This window comes from Trypanosoma conorhini (assembly GCF_003719485.1).
Source record: "Trypanosoma conorhini strain 025E chromosome Unknown Tco_14.4_contig_00511, whole genome shotgun sequence".
NCBI classification, from domain to species: Eukaryota; Euglenozoa; class Kinetoplastea; order Trypanosomatida; family Trypanosomatidae; genus Trypanosoma; species Trypanosoma conorhini.
Window position 1 is genome coordinate 1 of NW_021704604.1, and position 13,773 is coordinate 13,773.

The 13,773-nt window shown below is 53.3% G+C and overlaps 8 protein-coding genes across 8 annotated transcripts, besides 14 other annotated features; all 8 read right to left on the reverse strand.

Moving 5' to 3' along the window:
• Positions 1-278: 278 nt before the first annotated feature.
• On the reverse strand, positions 279-1,064 carry Tco025E_07011 (dephospho-CoA kinase; the record flags this gene model as incomplete). Its single annotated transcript, XM_029373878.1, has 1 exon — positions 279-1,064. One exon carries the CDS (start codon positions 1,062-1,064, stop codon positions 279-281), a length of 786 nt encoding a protein of 261 aa, XP_029225973.1.
• Positions 1,065-1,223: 159 nt separating this feature from the next.
• Positions 1,224-1,257: a microsatellite.
• Positions 1,258-1,712: 455 nt separating this feature from the next.
• Positions 1,713-1,761: a microsatellite.
• A 223-nt stretch (positions 1,762-1,984) lies between these two features.
• Positions 1,985-2,019: a microsatellite.
• A 1,062-nt stretch (positions 2,020-3,081) lies between these two features.
• Positions 3,082-3,126: a microsatellite.
• Positions 3,127-3,204: 78 nt separating this feature from the next.
• Positions 3,205-3,231: a microsatellite.
• A 219-nt stretch (positions 3,232-3,450) lies between these two features.
• Positions 3,451-3,476: a microsatellite.
• A 107-nt stretch (positions 3,477-3,583) lies between these two features.
• Positions 3,584-3,610: a microsatellite.
• Positions 3,611-3,840: 230 nt separating this feature from the next.
• On the reverse strand, positions 3,841-5,247 carry Tco025E_07012 (mucin-associated surface protein (MASP); the record flags this gene model as incomplete). The annotated part of the gene is made up of 1 exon (XM_029373879.1): positions 3,841-5,247. One exon carries the CDS (start codon positions 5,245-5,247, stop codon positions 3,841-3,843), a length of 1,407 nt encoding a protein of 468 aa, XP_029225974.1.
• A 220-nt stretch (positions 5,248-5,467) lies between these two features.
• Positions 5,468-5,503: a microsatellite.
• A 16-nt stretch (positions 5,504-5,519) lies between these two features.
• Tco025E_07013 (uncharacterized protein) lies at positions 5,520-5,855 on the reverse strand (the record flags this gene model as incomplete). Its single annotated transcript, XM_029373880.1, has 1 exon — positions 5,520-5,855. One exon carries the CDS (start codon positions 5,853-5,855, stop codon positions 5,520-5,522), a length of 336 nt encoding a protein of 111 aa, XP_029225975.1.
• A 66-nt stretch (positions 5,856-5,921) lies between these two features.
• Positions 5,922-5,961: a sequence feature (A-rich).
• A 142-nt stretch (positions 5,962-6,103) lies between these two features.
• On the reverse strand, positions 6,104-6,883 carry Tco025E_07014 (uncharacterized protein; the record flags this gene model as incomplete). The annotated part of the gene is made up of 1 exon (XM_029373881.1): positions 6,104-6,883. The coding sequence occupies one exon, from the start codon at positions 6,881-6,883 to the stop codon at positions 6,104-6,106; it is 780 nt and encodes a 259-aa protein (XP_029225976.1).
• Positions 6,884-7,375: 492 nt separating this feature from the next.
• Positions 7,376-7,395: a microsatellite.
• A 456-nt stretch (positions 7,396-7,851) lies between these two features.
• On the reverse strand, positions 7,852-8,559 carry Tco025E_07015 (putative chaperone protein DNAj; the record flags this gene model as incomplete). The annotated part of the gene is made up of 1 exon (XM_029373882.1): positions 7,852-8,559. One exon carries the CDS (start codon positions 8,557-8,559, stop codon positions 7,852-7,854), a length of 708 nt encoding a protein of 235 aa, XP_029225977.1.
• Positions 8,560-9,075: 516 nt separating this feature from the next.
• Positions 9,076-9,106: a microsatellite.
• A 303-nt stretch (positions 9,107-9,409) lies between these two features.
• Positions 9,410-10,492, reverse strand: Tco025E_07016 (putative protein-like; the record flags this gene model as incomplete). Its single annotated transcript, XM_029373883.1, has 1 exon — positions 9,410-10,492. One exon carries the CDS (start codon positions 10,490-10,492, stop codon positions 9,410-9,412), a length of 1,083 nt encoding a protein of 360 aa, XP_029225978.1.
• Positions 10,493-10,873: 381 nt separating this feature from the next.
• Tco025E_07017 (ATP synthase mitochondrial F1 complex assembly factor 2) lies at positions 10,874-12,046 on the reverse strand (the record flags this gene model as incomplete). The annotated part of the gene is made up of 1 exon (XM_029373884.1): positions 10,874-12,046. One exon carries the CDS (start codon positions 12,044-12,046, stop codon positions 10,874-10,876), a length of 1,173 nt encoding a protein of 390 aa, XP_029225979.1.
• A 27-nt stretch (positions 12,047-12,073) lies between these two features.
• Positions 12,074-12,113: a microsatellite.
• Positions 12,114-12,134: 21 nt separating this feature from the next.
• Positions 12,135-12,159: a microsatellite.
• Positions 12,160-12,463: 304 nt separating this feature from the next.
• On the reverse strand, positions 12,464-13,459 carry Tco025E_07018 (GPI-anchor transamidase subunit 8; the record flags this gene model as incomplete). The annotated part of the gene is made up of 1 exon (XM_029373885.1): positions 12,464-13,459. One exon carries the CDS (start codon positions 13,457-13,459, stop codon positions 12,464-12,466), a length of 996 nt encoding a protein of 331 aa, XP_029225980.1.
• Positions 13,460-13,601: 142 nt separating this feature from the next.
• Positions 13,602-13,642: a sequence feature (A-rich).
• Positions 13,643-13,773: the final 131 nt, after the last annotated feature.

The following is a 13,773-nucleotide window of genomic DNA, read 5'->3' on the forward strand; positions in this document are numbered from 1 at the left end:
ATCCCATCACTCATACTTTTTTTTCCTTTTTCATTTAGTTCAAAACGCGCCGTAGTCACAGGTTAAAAAGAAAAAAAAACAGCAAGCATACAACCCCCAAGAGCACATATATGTTCCTAGAGACGTCGTGTTTTTGTAATGGGTGTGTGCATTTGTCTTCGACCCTCCTTCTGTTGAATTAGTAATAACAATGAATTCCCTGTTTTGGTTTCCTCGCGGGACTCGCATGCAACTATCTACAACGCCTGAGTCAGGCCAAACTGCAGGCTTCGAGACGGCTACCATGAGCCGGTTTCCGCATCAGGGTCCTTCAGCAGCGGCTGCAGTTTCCGCAGCCAGTATTCGTCAAAGGCGACTGTGACGCGCTTGAGTCCCACCTCCAGGGAATCGTTTGTCGTGTCGAATATCACCAGCTCGCCCTTGAACTTAATGTTCTTCAGAAACTCCAGCTTCTTTGCAAGACTACCCTGGGCCTCAACGCGGGCCGTGGCCTCCTCCTCCGTCAAGTGATTACGCTCCATCACACGTTCCACAGCGGCGAGTTTGTCACATGTCGTGAGCCAGACATCGTCGCACAGCGACAAGAGACTGCTTTCAATGAGAAGTGCAGCCTCCATAATGATTAAGAGCACGTTTTTATTATTTGCTAGGGCCTTGTTCGAGGCAGCTTCGATCTCCTGTAAAACGGCTTCATGGATGTGCGGCCAGCAAATGTTATTGAGTTGCCGCAGCTCATTTGCATGACACTCCGCGAACACGCGGGTCCCGAGTTTCCTTCGGTCAATATATGGCTCGCCGAGAACAGAAGGTGAGGCAGCTGTCACTGTGTCCTCCTTTCCATCCTGCAGGATCTCCTTTCCGAATGCATCGATGACGTCGTAGTAGCATGGCTTCCCCGGAGTATAAATGTCGTGGCCTACCTTGTCCACACAGATACTGTGCGCCTCAAACGAATGTATCGACTGCCGTGCACGTGCCTGTGCTAACCTCAGCAGGTGATTGCAGCGCACAGACTTGCCACTTCCGATGCCGCCCGCCACGCCAAGGATGACGACGCGCGGCATGTGCGTCAGCGCAAAACACCTCCGGGAGGAGCGCAGCATCTACGCATTCAGGCCCTAGTGCTTGCCGTGCAGCTGTTCCCAAGGCACACGGAAGCGTATACGGATGTATGTGTGCCCGCTCCGCAGGACACACCCCAATACACCTCCTTCCCACGATCGCAAGAAGAAGCAACAAAAACAACAACAACAAAAAGACATTATGGAAAAAAGCCAAACATAAAACGCACCATGTGGTGCAGTCCGGAGACATAACAAACACGGGAAAAAAAAGGCAAGCCAACACCAAAAAGAAAGAAAGAAAAAAAAGGGAAGGTGAGTGAAAGAGAGGTTTTGGTTCACGGTCATAATGCAGCGGCTCAATGGCAGTCGTCAGCTGACACAGAAAACAAAACAAAACAAAATTTAGATTTAAGATTATTGTTCTGTTTTGTTTCTCATCTCGTTCTTTTTTTTTTTGGGTTGCTGCGTTAATTCTTACGGAGGTTCGCTCTTCCCTCCGCACGCGCGTGTCGCCTGCCCCACCGATCGCCCGCTCTCGCGCCTCCCCTCTTACTGAGCTGGTCTATGCATACACACATGCACGCACATACGCATCGCCATCGTCTTTGCACCGCATTCAGTTTAGTTGCCCCATTCATTTTGCGTTCCTTTTTTTCTTTTTCTTTTTCTCTTTATTTTCCCACTTCGTCTTTTTTTCCCCACGCCCCCTTCTTTTTTTTGTTACGCACGACGCCCTGCTCGTAGGTGTCCACCTTGGAAACAACAACCGTAACAGCAGTATTAATAACAGGAAGAGTAGTAATAGCAGTCCACGCGCTCCATCGCCCAAGACGGGCTCTCCACACCGCAAGGCTTCCCCACCCGTGCCAGACCCGAACCACGCGCGTCTCCACTCCGCTGTGGGAAGCGGAAGGAAAGAAAAAAAAAACGACAACGACAACAACAACAACAACAAAGAAAATACCTCGGCAACTGCCACTTCCAGCATCCCCAACCACGTTGCCAGAGGGAACGGCACACAAGGAGTGGGAAGAGATAACGGTCAAGAAAGGAAAAAGCCAATAAGAAAGAGGCAAACAAACACACAACAACTCTCACACACTCGGGACCAAGTCCTATTTCAGTCCATTTCCCCACGCCGTCTGAAGATCCCCACCTTCTCTCCCACACAAACCCACGCGAACTTCGGTTCCATGGAGTTTCACCCATACATCCACTCTCTCCCTCTCTCTTGCCTGCTCTGCGACAGGGACACCCAGGCAGAGCTAACGAGGGAAGAACCAAAAGAACTTTAGGCGCGGGCGAAAGGAAGCAACAACAAAAGAAAAAGCTTCATGGACCACCTCGTCTCCCCTCCTTCCTCTCTCATTCTCCTCATGCTTCCCATTTCCCTCTTCAATAGCTCTCTCTGTATTCTCCTTCTTGTATGTGGCTTCTTTTTTGTTCCCCATGAAATATTTCCCTTTTCTTTTTGAATTTCCTTTTACCTTTGGGCACCGCTGTTTTTATGCCATTTTTCACCTTTTCATGTCGCCTGTTTCTCTTTGTGTTATCACCCCCCCCCCCTCTACACAAACGCCCATATGTACGTGCTTACATTTAGCGGACTCTAAAAGGTCGATGTGCATCATCAGAGCTGTGACTTATTTTCTCTGGTTTCGGGCCTTGCTTTTTTTTTGTTCGTTGCACAGGGGAGGCAGCCGCTGATGTTCTGTGTTGATAGTATGCTTAATGTTTTTTTTTCGTTCCGTTTCCTTCCTTTAGCGTCTCACGATTCACAACTTCACACGGAGTTGGAGAAGGCGCATGACACATACAGAAACACACGCCGACAGACGCACGCGGGCACTTCCTTTGCGACTCGCGAACCCCCCCCCCACGATCGCCGCCCGAGAGGAAAGAATGAGGGCAGGGAGGAGAGTGAAAGCCCCTTAAATCGCCGTGGGTGAACACGCCGATGTCCGCAATCGCTGCCACAGTATCCGCCGCCCTTTCTCAGCATTCAAGTTGCCCCTTTACACACACACACACGCATACATACATATATATATATAGTTATTTAGCCGTGGTGGCTGCATTATTATTATTTTTTGTTTCACGTTTAAAGCTTCTCCGACACACCGCCACTGCTTCCGCATCCCACTCACTCACTCACCGCTCCTCCCTCTCCGTCGCATAACTTGCCCCACTGCTCACTCCTTCCTTCACCTCCTCTGCATTGCAATCCAACCCTCCGTCCTCCACAGTGGGGGGGGGGGGCGCCTGCCACAGGGAGCTACCCCATTCACGTCACGGCAGTGGAACAATTCAACCTCAGAAGGGGAGCAAAAAGAAGTACTGACCTGCCTTTCCGCGGTCAGAAGCTTAACTTACATAAGTAAAAAAAATATGTATGCATATATATATATATATGTGGCGTGGGTAAAGGACAACAAATAAAACAAAGAGAAGGCACGACAACGGGGGCTTCTAAAGACATGTTAAAAAAATCCCAGCCATCCAAGTACAAACGCTCAAAGATATAAGTATATATATATATATATATACGTAGAAAAACCCGTAATAACAGTGAAGCGTTTTCGCCTTTCACCCGATGCATGAGGATGTGAACTTGCCTGTCAGTGCGTATAGGGGGAAAAAAAGTCTGTCTTGTATCCCCCTCTTTTTTTTCTCTGGTGCACGTGTATTTATGTGCCTGTCTGTCTCTCTGTCACTGTACGTGTGCAAGTTGGTTTTGATTCTCCCAAAGATCAGACATCACACAATGAGAAGGATGCTACGCGGATGCATCCACTGCCCCATCGTTGGGCGCGGCGGTGTACTTCTCGCGGACCTCGTCCAGCTGAATACGATGACCTCCCAGAGTCTTCTTTCCCTTGTGATCCGCCAACATTTTGGTCACTGTCGCCTTGACGTCATCACCCTTTTCCTTAATGGCGTTGTGGTCCAGTTGAACAAAAGCAAATGTGCGCATCACAGCTGGATCCTTCTTGTCACTTCGTGTAAGAACCTTGATGAGCTTAGTTGGGGCGATGGGCTCCACAATATCACGGACCGTCTGCTCTGTGGCGCCGGTGGGAAGACCCTTCACAATGATATCGTAAAACACCACGAAGCGGCTCATTGGACGAACATCAGCGTCCTTGCGTTTGGCGTTGGCTTCGGTGGTGTTAGTATCCTTGCTGGTCCTGCCTGTGGTCGATGTCTTACCGGTCTTCTTTCCAACATCGCCGGTCAACGAGGCCCCACTCGTCTTTTTCTTATCCGCACCGTTCTTGGGAACAGGATTCTTGGCCTCTTTTTCCGCTGGGTGCACCGCCGCCTCCTTCTTCTCCTTCGCTTGGCCCAAAGCGGAGGGCTCCTTGGTTTCCTTCGCCAGCACCATAAGCGGTGTCGTGCGGCTCTGTGAGGATCCACCAGGCTTGGACATCATGATAGCCTCGGCGAAGCTTTTCGGCTTCCTTACTTCAGGAGCTGGGACGGGAGGAGATGGGTCTGTCGTGGCCGACTTCTTCTCAACCTCCTTTGGTGCCTGGCTTTGACTTGCAGTAGTGGTCGTAGGATCCGCAGTCATTGTGGGGGTGGCGGCGGCAGGAAGCGGAGTTGCAGTCTTCACCGAAGCAGCCGCTTGCGCCTTCGCCAGCGTTTCCACTTCCTTCTTCGCTGTGGAGTGTTCTACACTTGCTACGACGGAAGTCGAGGCAGGTTGCTCAATCCGCTCCATCGTGTCAGTTGCAGGGTCTTTCGCGAACATGGGAGGTGTCTCCAGTGCCCACCGCCTCGGCGCCTCCTCGCTGAGGGCGTTGTCCCGCTTGTCAGAGACTATCCCAAAGCTGCCTGGATGCGACGCATGCTCCATGAGCTCCACCTCGTGGGTAAACTCCTGACTCGCGCCGGGGGGAGCTGTGATTGCGCCCTTGATCGACACGTGAATGTGCCCATCCGCATCTGTCAGGGAGGTCAGGGTCTTAATCGCCACGGACGCATCCACCCGCGCGGGATACAGCTTCGACACGGTCGCCTCAATCTCTGCGATGCCCGTTGCCGTGTGTCCCATGTGATTAAAGGAGGCATTTTGGGTGTAGAAGGAAGGGAGCTTCTCCGGCTGCTGCACCATCCGAGTGTAATACTGGCAGGTAAAACTGGCGGCTACACGCTGTTGTCGTTCATTTCCGGCGGTCATCTGATACCCTTGCTTCTCCACAGGTTAATCCAGAGGCAAGGATGGAGGGAAAACGATGCTGGTGGAAGTGAAAAAGAAAAAAAGAGCAAAACAAAAAGGATGCAAGGTAAAAGAGGGCGTACAAAAAGTCATCTTCGGAAGGACTTCCTCAGCAAAAACGGTAGCGGCACCAGCGACAAGAAGAAAACTTGGAGAACGCTCATGCAGTATGCGCTGCCCTACGCACACACACACACACTCACACACGCAGACGACAGCCTCCGTCGGCAAGCTTACTTCCCCATTTTTGTCGCCGAAGAATTCCCTGCTGGGGGCCACAGGAGTGCCGTCCGCTTCTCGGGAGTCATCGAGCTCTTTGCATCGAGAAACTCCTGAAAGTCTACTACGCTCCACGAGGAATGGACACGCTGGCATTTGTCGCAGCGGCAAGTCACGACATATCCCGACATCCCAGCGCACTCGCGCTGCTCACGGTGGTAGCTGCGGCACTGCGCATCCGAGTCAAAGAGGATGGGGTTTGGAATCGGTCTGTACCCTTTTGCGTGGCGTTGAATGGATTGACAGAGGCCGCAGCGAAGAAAATACTTCTGAAAAAATCGGCTTGACATCGCCGCAACCGGTCTCGTCAACACGCACGGCCTGCGAGGATTGCGTACGCCGGAGAGAAAGACATGAAAATAAAAGATAAAAACGATGATAAATAACAAAAGAAAAGGGCGTGTGATGGATGTTCTGTCGCCACCACCACACACGGCCAGAGACGCAGACAACTCTCCAGTAGTTGCATGAAATGCGAACCAAAAGGCGAAACAAAAGGAAAACAAAGAGGAGGAGATCAACAACGACAACAATTGTCTCACACGACCAACTTCCTGCGGCGTGGAATATGCGTCACTGGAGGCGACTCACTTTTCCCCGGCAGTCCTTCCAATCCAAGAAACTGCCCGGTGCGTTGCACCTCCTCTGCGATGGGGACCATGTTTGGCTTCCATGCACACGACGGACAGAACGCCGACCAACCGACAATATTTGGATGCAGCGGGCATTGTCCACTCTCCACGTTGCCTGTGCGGCTGCGCACGCTCGCGCGGTAGGAACCACCGCAGCCCTGACACTTCCACTCTGCGCGAAACTTGCTCGTGCACGCTAACGAGCCTAGGTTGTCCACTTTGTCGGTCTCCGTAAGCTGCTTCACAAGCTCCGGGGCGGACGCGGCGAGCGATGGACTCGCATGCTGCTCGCGGAGCACCTCGGAGGGATATCTGCCCTTGCAAAAATTGCATCCCGCATGAAACTTCGTGCGCACACTCACGCTCTTCCGGTAGGGGGACCCGCAAAAGGCGCACTTCCAGTAAATGCGGCGATGATCGTTCCAGCGGATATCTTGCAGATTGATGCCAAGTTCCTCTTCGTTCTTCTTCACGTCAATGTCATCAATGACGGCTTGATATCGATTTGCAAAGTTGACCAAACGGTTGGAGTCCCGCGTGACCCAATTCACTCCTTTCATCGGCAGCTTTCGGCCGACGCTGTAGTCCAGGTACATGGCACCGTAGTGCATGTTGGGCCAAACGCTCGACCAGCGGGACTTTTGCTTGAACTCCGCTGCCAGCAGAAGTCGTGTTCTCTCCATCATTTTGTCGCGCTCTCCCTCTGTGAGACCGTGTCAGTAATAATACAACCAATGGGGTCGAGTTCCGGTTGCTACTAGTGTGACCCGCGCGGGTGCCGCAACGGCCGCGATTGATATCCAAACTGGCGGTGGTGACAATGCGGGTGGCAATACTTTTACCAATGATGAGACACGGATGACCGTGTGCGTTGACGCGCCCCGCACAGGGCCTCCCCGCTCAGCCAGCAGCCGGCCCCTTGTTGGTGCCGAGGAATAGGCAAAGAGAGAGGGGTATATATATATATAGAGCGAGAGAGGGAGCGAGCTGTGGTGCTACCTACTCACGCGTCAACTTGCCTCTACTTTCCGTAAGCCAAGAAAAGCGCAAGGAAAACCCTCCAAGAAAATTGATTTTAAAAAAGCAACGACAAAAACGAAGAAAACAAAACAACTGACAGGCAGAGCATTTCGTACCCAGAAGGCGAAGCAGAAACGCGGACTGGAGGAGAGAGAAGGATATATATATATATATATATGGCACGCACAGACAGAAACAGAGAGATGCGAAACAGATTATAGTTCCCTGCGTAGCACAGTCCGGCTGTCTTAAATCATTCCTCATTAGTGATTGGAAAAGAACCCTGCGTAAACGGAAGTAAAAGCTCACGGCTCGGGGGGTTCTCTGCAAACCCCAACGAAGATCGAGAGCGCACTCTCATTGACTGGGGCAATTGAAAGGCCGTGCTACATGTCCGCGACCCCCCCCCCCCTTCCTCAGCTCCACACAAATTATCATCGTGACCGCTTTGGGAGCCATTGGCTGCGTGACGGCGTACTTCCGACCTCTGCGACTTCACTGAGAAACGTGGCTTCTTCTCGTTCGCACAGATAGGCATGTACAGTCTTCCTCCAATACCTTTGTGTGTGTGTGTGTTTCATTATTATTTTTTGTTGTTGTTGCCTTGTTCTTTTGTCCTCGATTTTGTTTTTCTTCAAGCCACCAAGGAGTTGTGCATCAGCGGTTTGGGAGGTGGTGGCTTGCGTGGATGCTCCGGCATGGGCGCCCTCCGCGCATTCTCGTACTTGGGTGGGAAGGACAAAAAGAGCGTCGTGCGCAGGGATACAAAGACGATGGACCAAAGAATGATGAAGCGGAACCACGCCTGGACAAGAGCCTCATTCCCGGCGAATGGGTTACGACGGGGATCCTTCGACGCCGCCTCCTCCGCCTCATCGTCGCCAAAGGGGTTTTTCTTCACCTTCCCTGTGTGCATCTCTTCGTAGAACTCGTCGTAACTAACTTTGCTCTTGTGCTGACGCGTTGTGAAGCGGAAATTGCTGTAACGGTTGCCGCCGTCGGCGCCCCCCTGCGCATCTGCGGAGTTTCCGTCGGCATCCTTCTTGATCCAGATACCGCTCTTCACCTGCTCGTAGGCCGCCTGAATCTCTTGAAACTTCTCATGTGAGCCGCCCGGCGCGTCGGGGTGGTGCTTGCGGGCAAGCACGCGGTAGGCCTTTTTGATATCCTGCTTCGTCGCACCCTGCTTGATGCCAAGCACTTTGTACGGGTTAGTGCTACCGCTAGCAAAACGTGCCTGGAAAAGCATGGCTGTGGCAGCAACTGCCGCCTGCGTGGAGACAGACGAGGCCAATGTGCGACGGGCCCCGCCTACAAGCAGCGCACGTTGACTATGCCACATCTTTGATAATAAAAGCACGCAAACAACTCTGTTAGCACCTCTCGCTTGTTTATAATCAGTTTTTTTTTATATATTAACTAAATAGTTTAAGTCACTTTTCCCCTTTACGCTGCTTACTCCTGGGCCCACTGTCTGTGTGTGTGGTTGGGCGGGAGGAAGGGCGGGCGGGAGTGTGTATGTAGTCTAACAGCGCAGAGGTGTGCGGGTGGTTGTGCGACACATGCCGGAGTAGAGAATTACGCACGTCAGGGGGCAAAGCCACGACAGAGAAACACAAGCAAGGGGTGACCAAGCGCGTTCACACTAACACAGGGGTCAACGCAGTGCAAACAAAGTGATCGCTTGGATGTGAAGGGCGTTATGCGCTTCGTTCCCCCCTTGCGGCACCCCCGTGTGCGGGCGTGCGTGGAGGGACACAAGCACAGCAATTCATACGAATACATGCGGAGGGGGTCAAAGAAGGAAGAAGAGGGAGCGGGGCAAAAGGACAAGTGGCGCCAATATGCATACTTACTTACACACACACACTCACACACCACCAAAAACATTTCACGGCCCTCAAAGAGAAAAATAATTAAATAAAAGCAGGAAGCACAGCTCACAGAATGAGGTGTGTGGCTTTGGGGCAGATGTACATGCTCTTGCACCCAAATGCATCCTTCGCAGGCGCACGCGACACATACACACACATACAACGCAGTCCAAGGCAGCAGCAAACGCAAAAAAAAAAGTAACACATAAAGAAGAGAGAGGCTTGCAGTAAAAAAGAAAACAAAAACGTATAGGTGGATACCCGCATTCATGCATGCATATATACACACGTAAATGGGACAAAAACTCAATGTCCATTTTACTGCCGCTGTTTTCCACATTGGGAGCAGAACTTTACCTGGGCGGAACGATACATCGTCCCGCAGCCCGTGCAGTATTGCTGCTGCTGTTGCTGCGGTGGCGGTGGTGTCAGCTGCGCCACGGCGGGAAATTTTTGCGGCAAACTCCGCTGCGATCCGGTGCGGCTGCCAGCAGACGGCGCTCCGCCTGTCTCTAGCGCAGGGCGGCTGGGTGGGGCCGTAAGCGCCCCGCCACCGGTGGGGTCTTCAAGCACCAGCTCCCGCACAGACCAATCGAGCGCCATCAGAGGAAAATAGGCTTCACGCACCGGCAGTCCTCTCTGCAGGCGGTCCTGCTCCAACTCAAAAACAGTTGCATGGGCCTCGCCATCGCGGTCGCACACCGCACACAAAAAGTGACTCGTAAATCCACTACAACCGCACTCTTTGCAGGAACGCTTTCTTGGATCATGTTGCTTGTGCCCATGGCCGCAGCGACACTTGGCGGACCACCTTTCCGGGTCCCAATTGCCCCTTCGCGTCAGCCACCCTTCCCCAATCTCTTCGGGTTCATTCGGCATGTAGTTAAAACCTCCACATGCGCATGCCTGGCATGGAGGTGCCGCCACGCGACCCCGCAGCGGTTTTAGCGCGGCATGTTCCTCAAGTGAGTGCCCGCAAAAGCAACGATGCTGGTACCCAACCCGTGCACAGAAGTCCGTATTCGACCCTGACAACTTGGGCTGCTCACACCGCCAGACGGCGTACACCCCCGTCTGAAGGGCCAGCATTGCGGCCGCATTCTCGCGGTTAAGAATTTTTTTGGATTGCGCGGATGGGCCAAAGCGACGAATGCCCTGAAGAACTTGGGCCTCGGAGGTGGCATCTTTTTGGAAGTTGTTTTCAATCACACCCTTCACCCGCGCCGCGAGATCGCGTATCTCCGCATGTACCTCGTTACTATCAACCAACGCGCCGTAGGGCTCGGCTGGGCCGCGTGCGACGACTCCGTGCGAGGACGGCCCCGACGGTTGGCGCAGGGGACGACCGCCGCGTGGTCCCACGAGTTCGCCGCTGCCGCCGCGCGCAGTCGGTCTCCGCATCGGTGTGAGGGAAGAAGCAGATCGACTGGCTCCCACACGGAGCAGGCAGCAAAAAAGGGACACCGGCTAAAGCAGCAGCAGCAGGCGACCGCGCGTTTCACTAGCTGTGCTACCGAGTTTACACGTGAACTTCAAACCCGCCCCCACCCCTCCCCAGCCCCACAATCACGCAACACAAGAACAAAAACAAGAAAAAAAAAGGCCACAAATAATAATAAACGCCCGTATGTATCTGGGGACGTACGCACACGCACACATACAACTTGGACAGGTAGACACATATGCCGTAGACCCAAAGACAATCACAACCATTCATCCTCTTTCGCCCTCATGATGAGATAATTTTATGGCCTTCACGACTTCCATTGACGTCGCGTCGTATCAAAGTGCCTCACTCGCAACGTTAATGCGTGCCACCTCCATACACTTTGAGATCGGAATTTGATTCATCAACTGCCAGGTCACGGCACACGCACAGAGTTTTGTGACAACATCCGCCTCTCTAATGTCGTGGTAGCCCTCAATGACTCCCTCAACGGAAGTGTTATGCCGCTCCTCCGACGAGTTGATTGACAACGCCGTTGGAAGATCAACAATGCCGTTAAACATCGCGAGAGGAAGGAGCAGACTGCTGGTGAATTGGGCCGCCACGCACAGCGCCACGATCTGATATGGATTCATCGACATCGCCAACAGTGCATCGCGCACCTTAAGCGTGGAACCTGCAGGAATTTGCGGGTGACCAATGCCCACGATTCGGGGCACATTTACGTTAAAAGCGTGTGCAAACCAGTCTGCAATGGGTCCAATTACGCGATCCTGCTCCCCCGCAATGGGGGCGGCACGGAAGTACATGTTATCATTCTGGTAGAACGACATCAAGTAGTCCACACGCGGGGCAATCATCTGTGGGGCAACGGCTAGTGCCCCGCTGCACATGTCCGTCATTGGCATCAACAGCTTATTGAGATACACCGTTTGCTCCGCATACTCCCGTGCACAGGCGTATGCCATGGCTTCACTCGGAATGGCAAGAACGTTGTTAGACTCAAATGCCTTTACTTTGCGTCCATCCACCAAGACCGTATACCACCCTTCATAACCGTCAAGCTGACCCACATCCACATCCCTCCAAAAGACACGCACGGCGGCCGCAGAGCGATCCCGCATTGACACATCCATTTGATACAATGAGTCCTCCACCAGTACGCGATTCTCTTCTTCCTCCTGTTTCTCGAGACGCTCATATAACTCCTGAAGTTGTTGTGGGTTCATCTTGGACCATTCTTCTAGCTTGCGTTCCAGCTCAGCTGTCGAGAGCTCGGCATGCGCCCCAGGGTCCCGAGGGACACGGTCAAGGAGGGAAGAGGCGTCTATGCTCGCAGAGATGCGCCGCCTTGGCTTCTTCGGTGCGATGGTGGGTCCACTGCCGCCCCCACTGGAGCTGGCACCGGCGTTCGCAGAGGAGGAAGACGCACAGCTGCGTCTACCACTCAAGAGTATACCCAAGCGATACGGTGATGAAGACAACCGTGGCACGGCAAACTTGCGCATCGGCCAACACGTTTACTCTCTAAGCTTTTATTATTATTGTTGTTGTTGTTGGCGTTTGTCTCGTTGTGCGCCGCGTGCTATGGCCAGCGTGTGCGTGTGCGTGTGTGTGCGTGAGAGAGAGAGAGAGGGTGGTGCACAGGCTGCGGGGGAGTTGCTGTGAACCAACCAAAACCTTCTGGTCCGCGGGACCCAAAATACAAAATCAAAACGAAAAAAGTCACCTATATTTACATAGAAATGAAGAAGGGACAGAGACAGGGGAAGCAACGCGGTGGAAAGTCACAGAGGAGGCACAGCCAACTCGCAGCGAGCCAGACACGCCCCAGGTGCGGGCGCAGAACCACCAACTTCGTACAGCGTCACTTCCTTCCGGGGGCGTCTCCGCACGCATGACGTGGACCCACTCCCCTCCCCCTCCTATAGCAAGTCGTAACGCACATCAACTGAAACTATCTCCCGTGCGCGATCGCAAAAGAATTCCTCCAGCTTCCACCGATGAATCGCCCCCGGTTCATTCACAGCATCAAAATGTGACGGCACCGACAGTGGAGGGGGCAGGCTCTTCCGCTCCGCACCGTAATTGAAGTCGTACCAAGACATTTGCAGAGTGGTCTTCTCGTTGGGCCCGACACGGCACTTTGCGTGTTCCAGAAGCTGCAGCGACTCAAAGGACCAGCGGGAAATAAATGTCAGCCCTATCAAAGGTTCCACATGATGTGAAAAACTTTCTAGCGTCGCATCCGACGAGGTGAGGCAGATCACGTTTGGGGCCTTAATTTCAAGGCACATCGCCAAGGCACGGCAGGTGTCGACCAGAAAAACCACCTTCCGATACCGTCGCTGCTCCCACATCATCATAAGTGTGTCGGCAACATCCATGGAGCTCATGAACTCGGAGTCCTGAACTTTAAAAAAACCCTCTGCAGCGTGTCCAGCAGCATAAATCAAAATATTGGAGTTTTCATCGGTGTTGAGGCGGCGCGAGGGGGGCGTAAGTGCGTCGTAGCGACCCTGCAGAAGGCCAAGAAAACGACGCACGTCCACGTCGTACCCGGCGTAGTCCACCTCCACGCTGCAGCCGTACAGATTGACTCGATCAGACCCCGAAAGAGCGCTGTGGATGGCGGCCGGATAGGGATTGCGTGGGTCACAGGCATAGCTGTCGCCAAGGAAGAGGAGGATGTGGTCGTCGTCTAGCCCGTGCTTGCGGCAGAGGTGGTACATCGTCAGCGCGTTGGAGGTGTGGCGTATATTAAAGAAGTAGCGTGAGGTAGACAAAATGACGGCCCATAAGTTTGTCTGGGTCTCGTTGCCAGCGGCGGTGGCGGTGGCGGTGGCGGTGTCGAGTGTTGCTAGCAGGAAAACGAGGAGGCAGCAGCAGCAGCACCGCAGAGATCCCATCAGACGCGCCATTTGAGGCCGGTGCGAGGCACTCGCGTTGACTGCGGGGCCGTCGCAGGTGTGTATGCGCGTGTGCAACGTTTCCTTCTGCGAGTGCGGGGCCCGGAAAAATTGTCACCTCCGTCCTTCCCCCTTTCCGCGGCAAGGCCAAGTAAAAGAAAAAAAAAAGACAAGAAGAAAGTGCAAGAAAGAGAGGGACGCACCTACCCGCTGACCCACCCAAAGACAACTTCAGGACACGCCTCCGCCCTCGCTCAAGCACACGAGGGCCGAAAACGACGCATACGATGGCAGCAGCCAACGTCACCGGCGCAAAAAAAATAAAA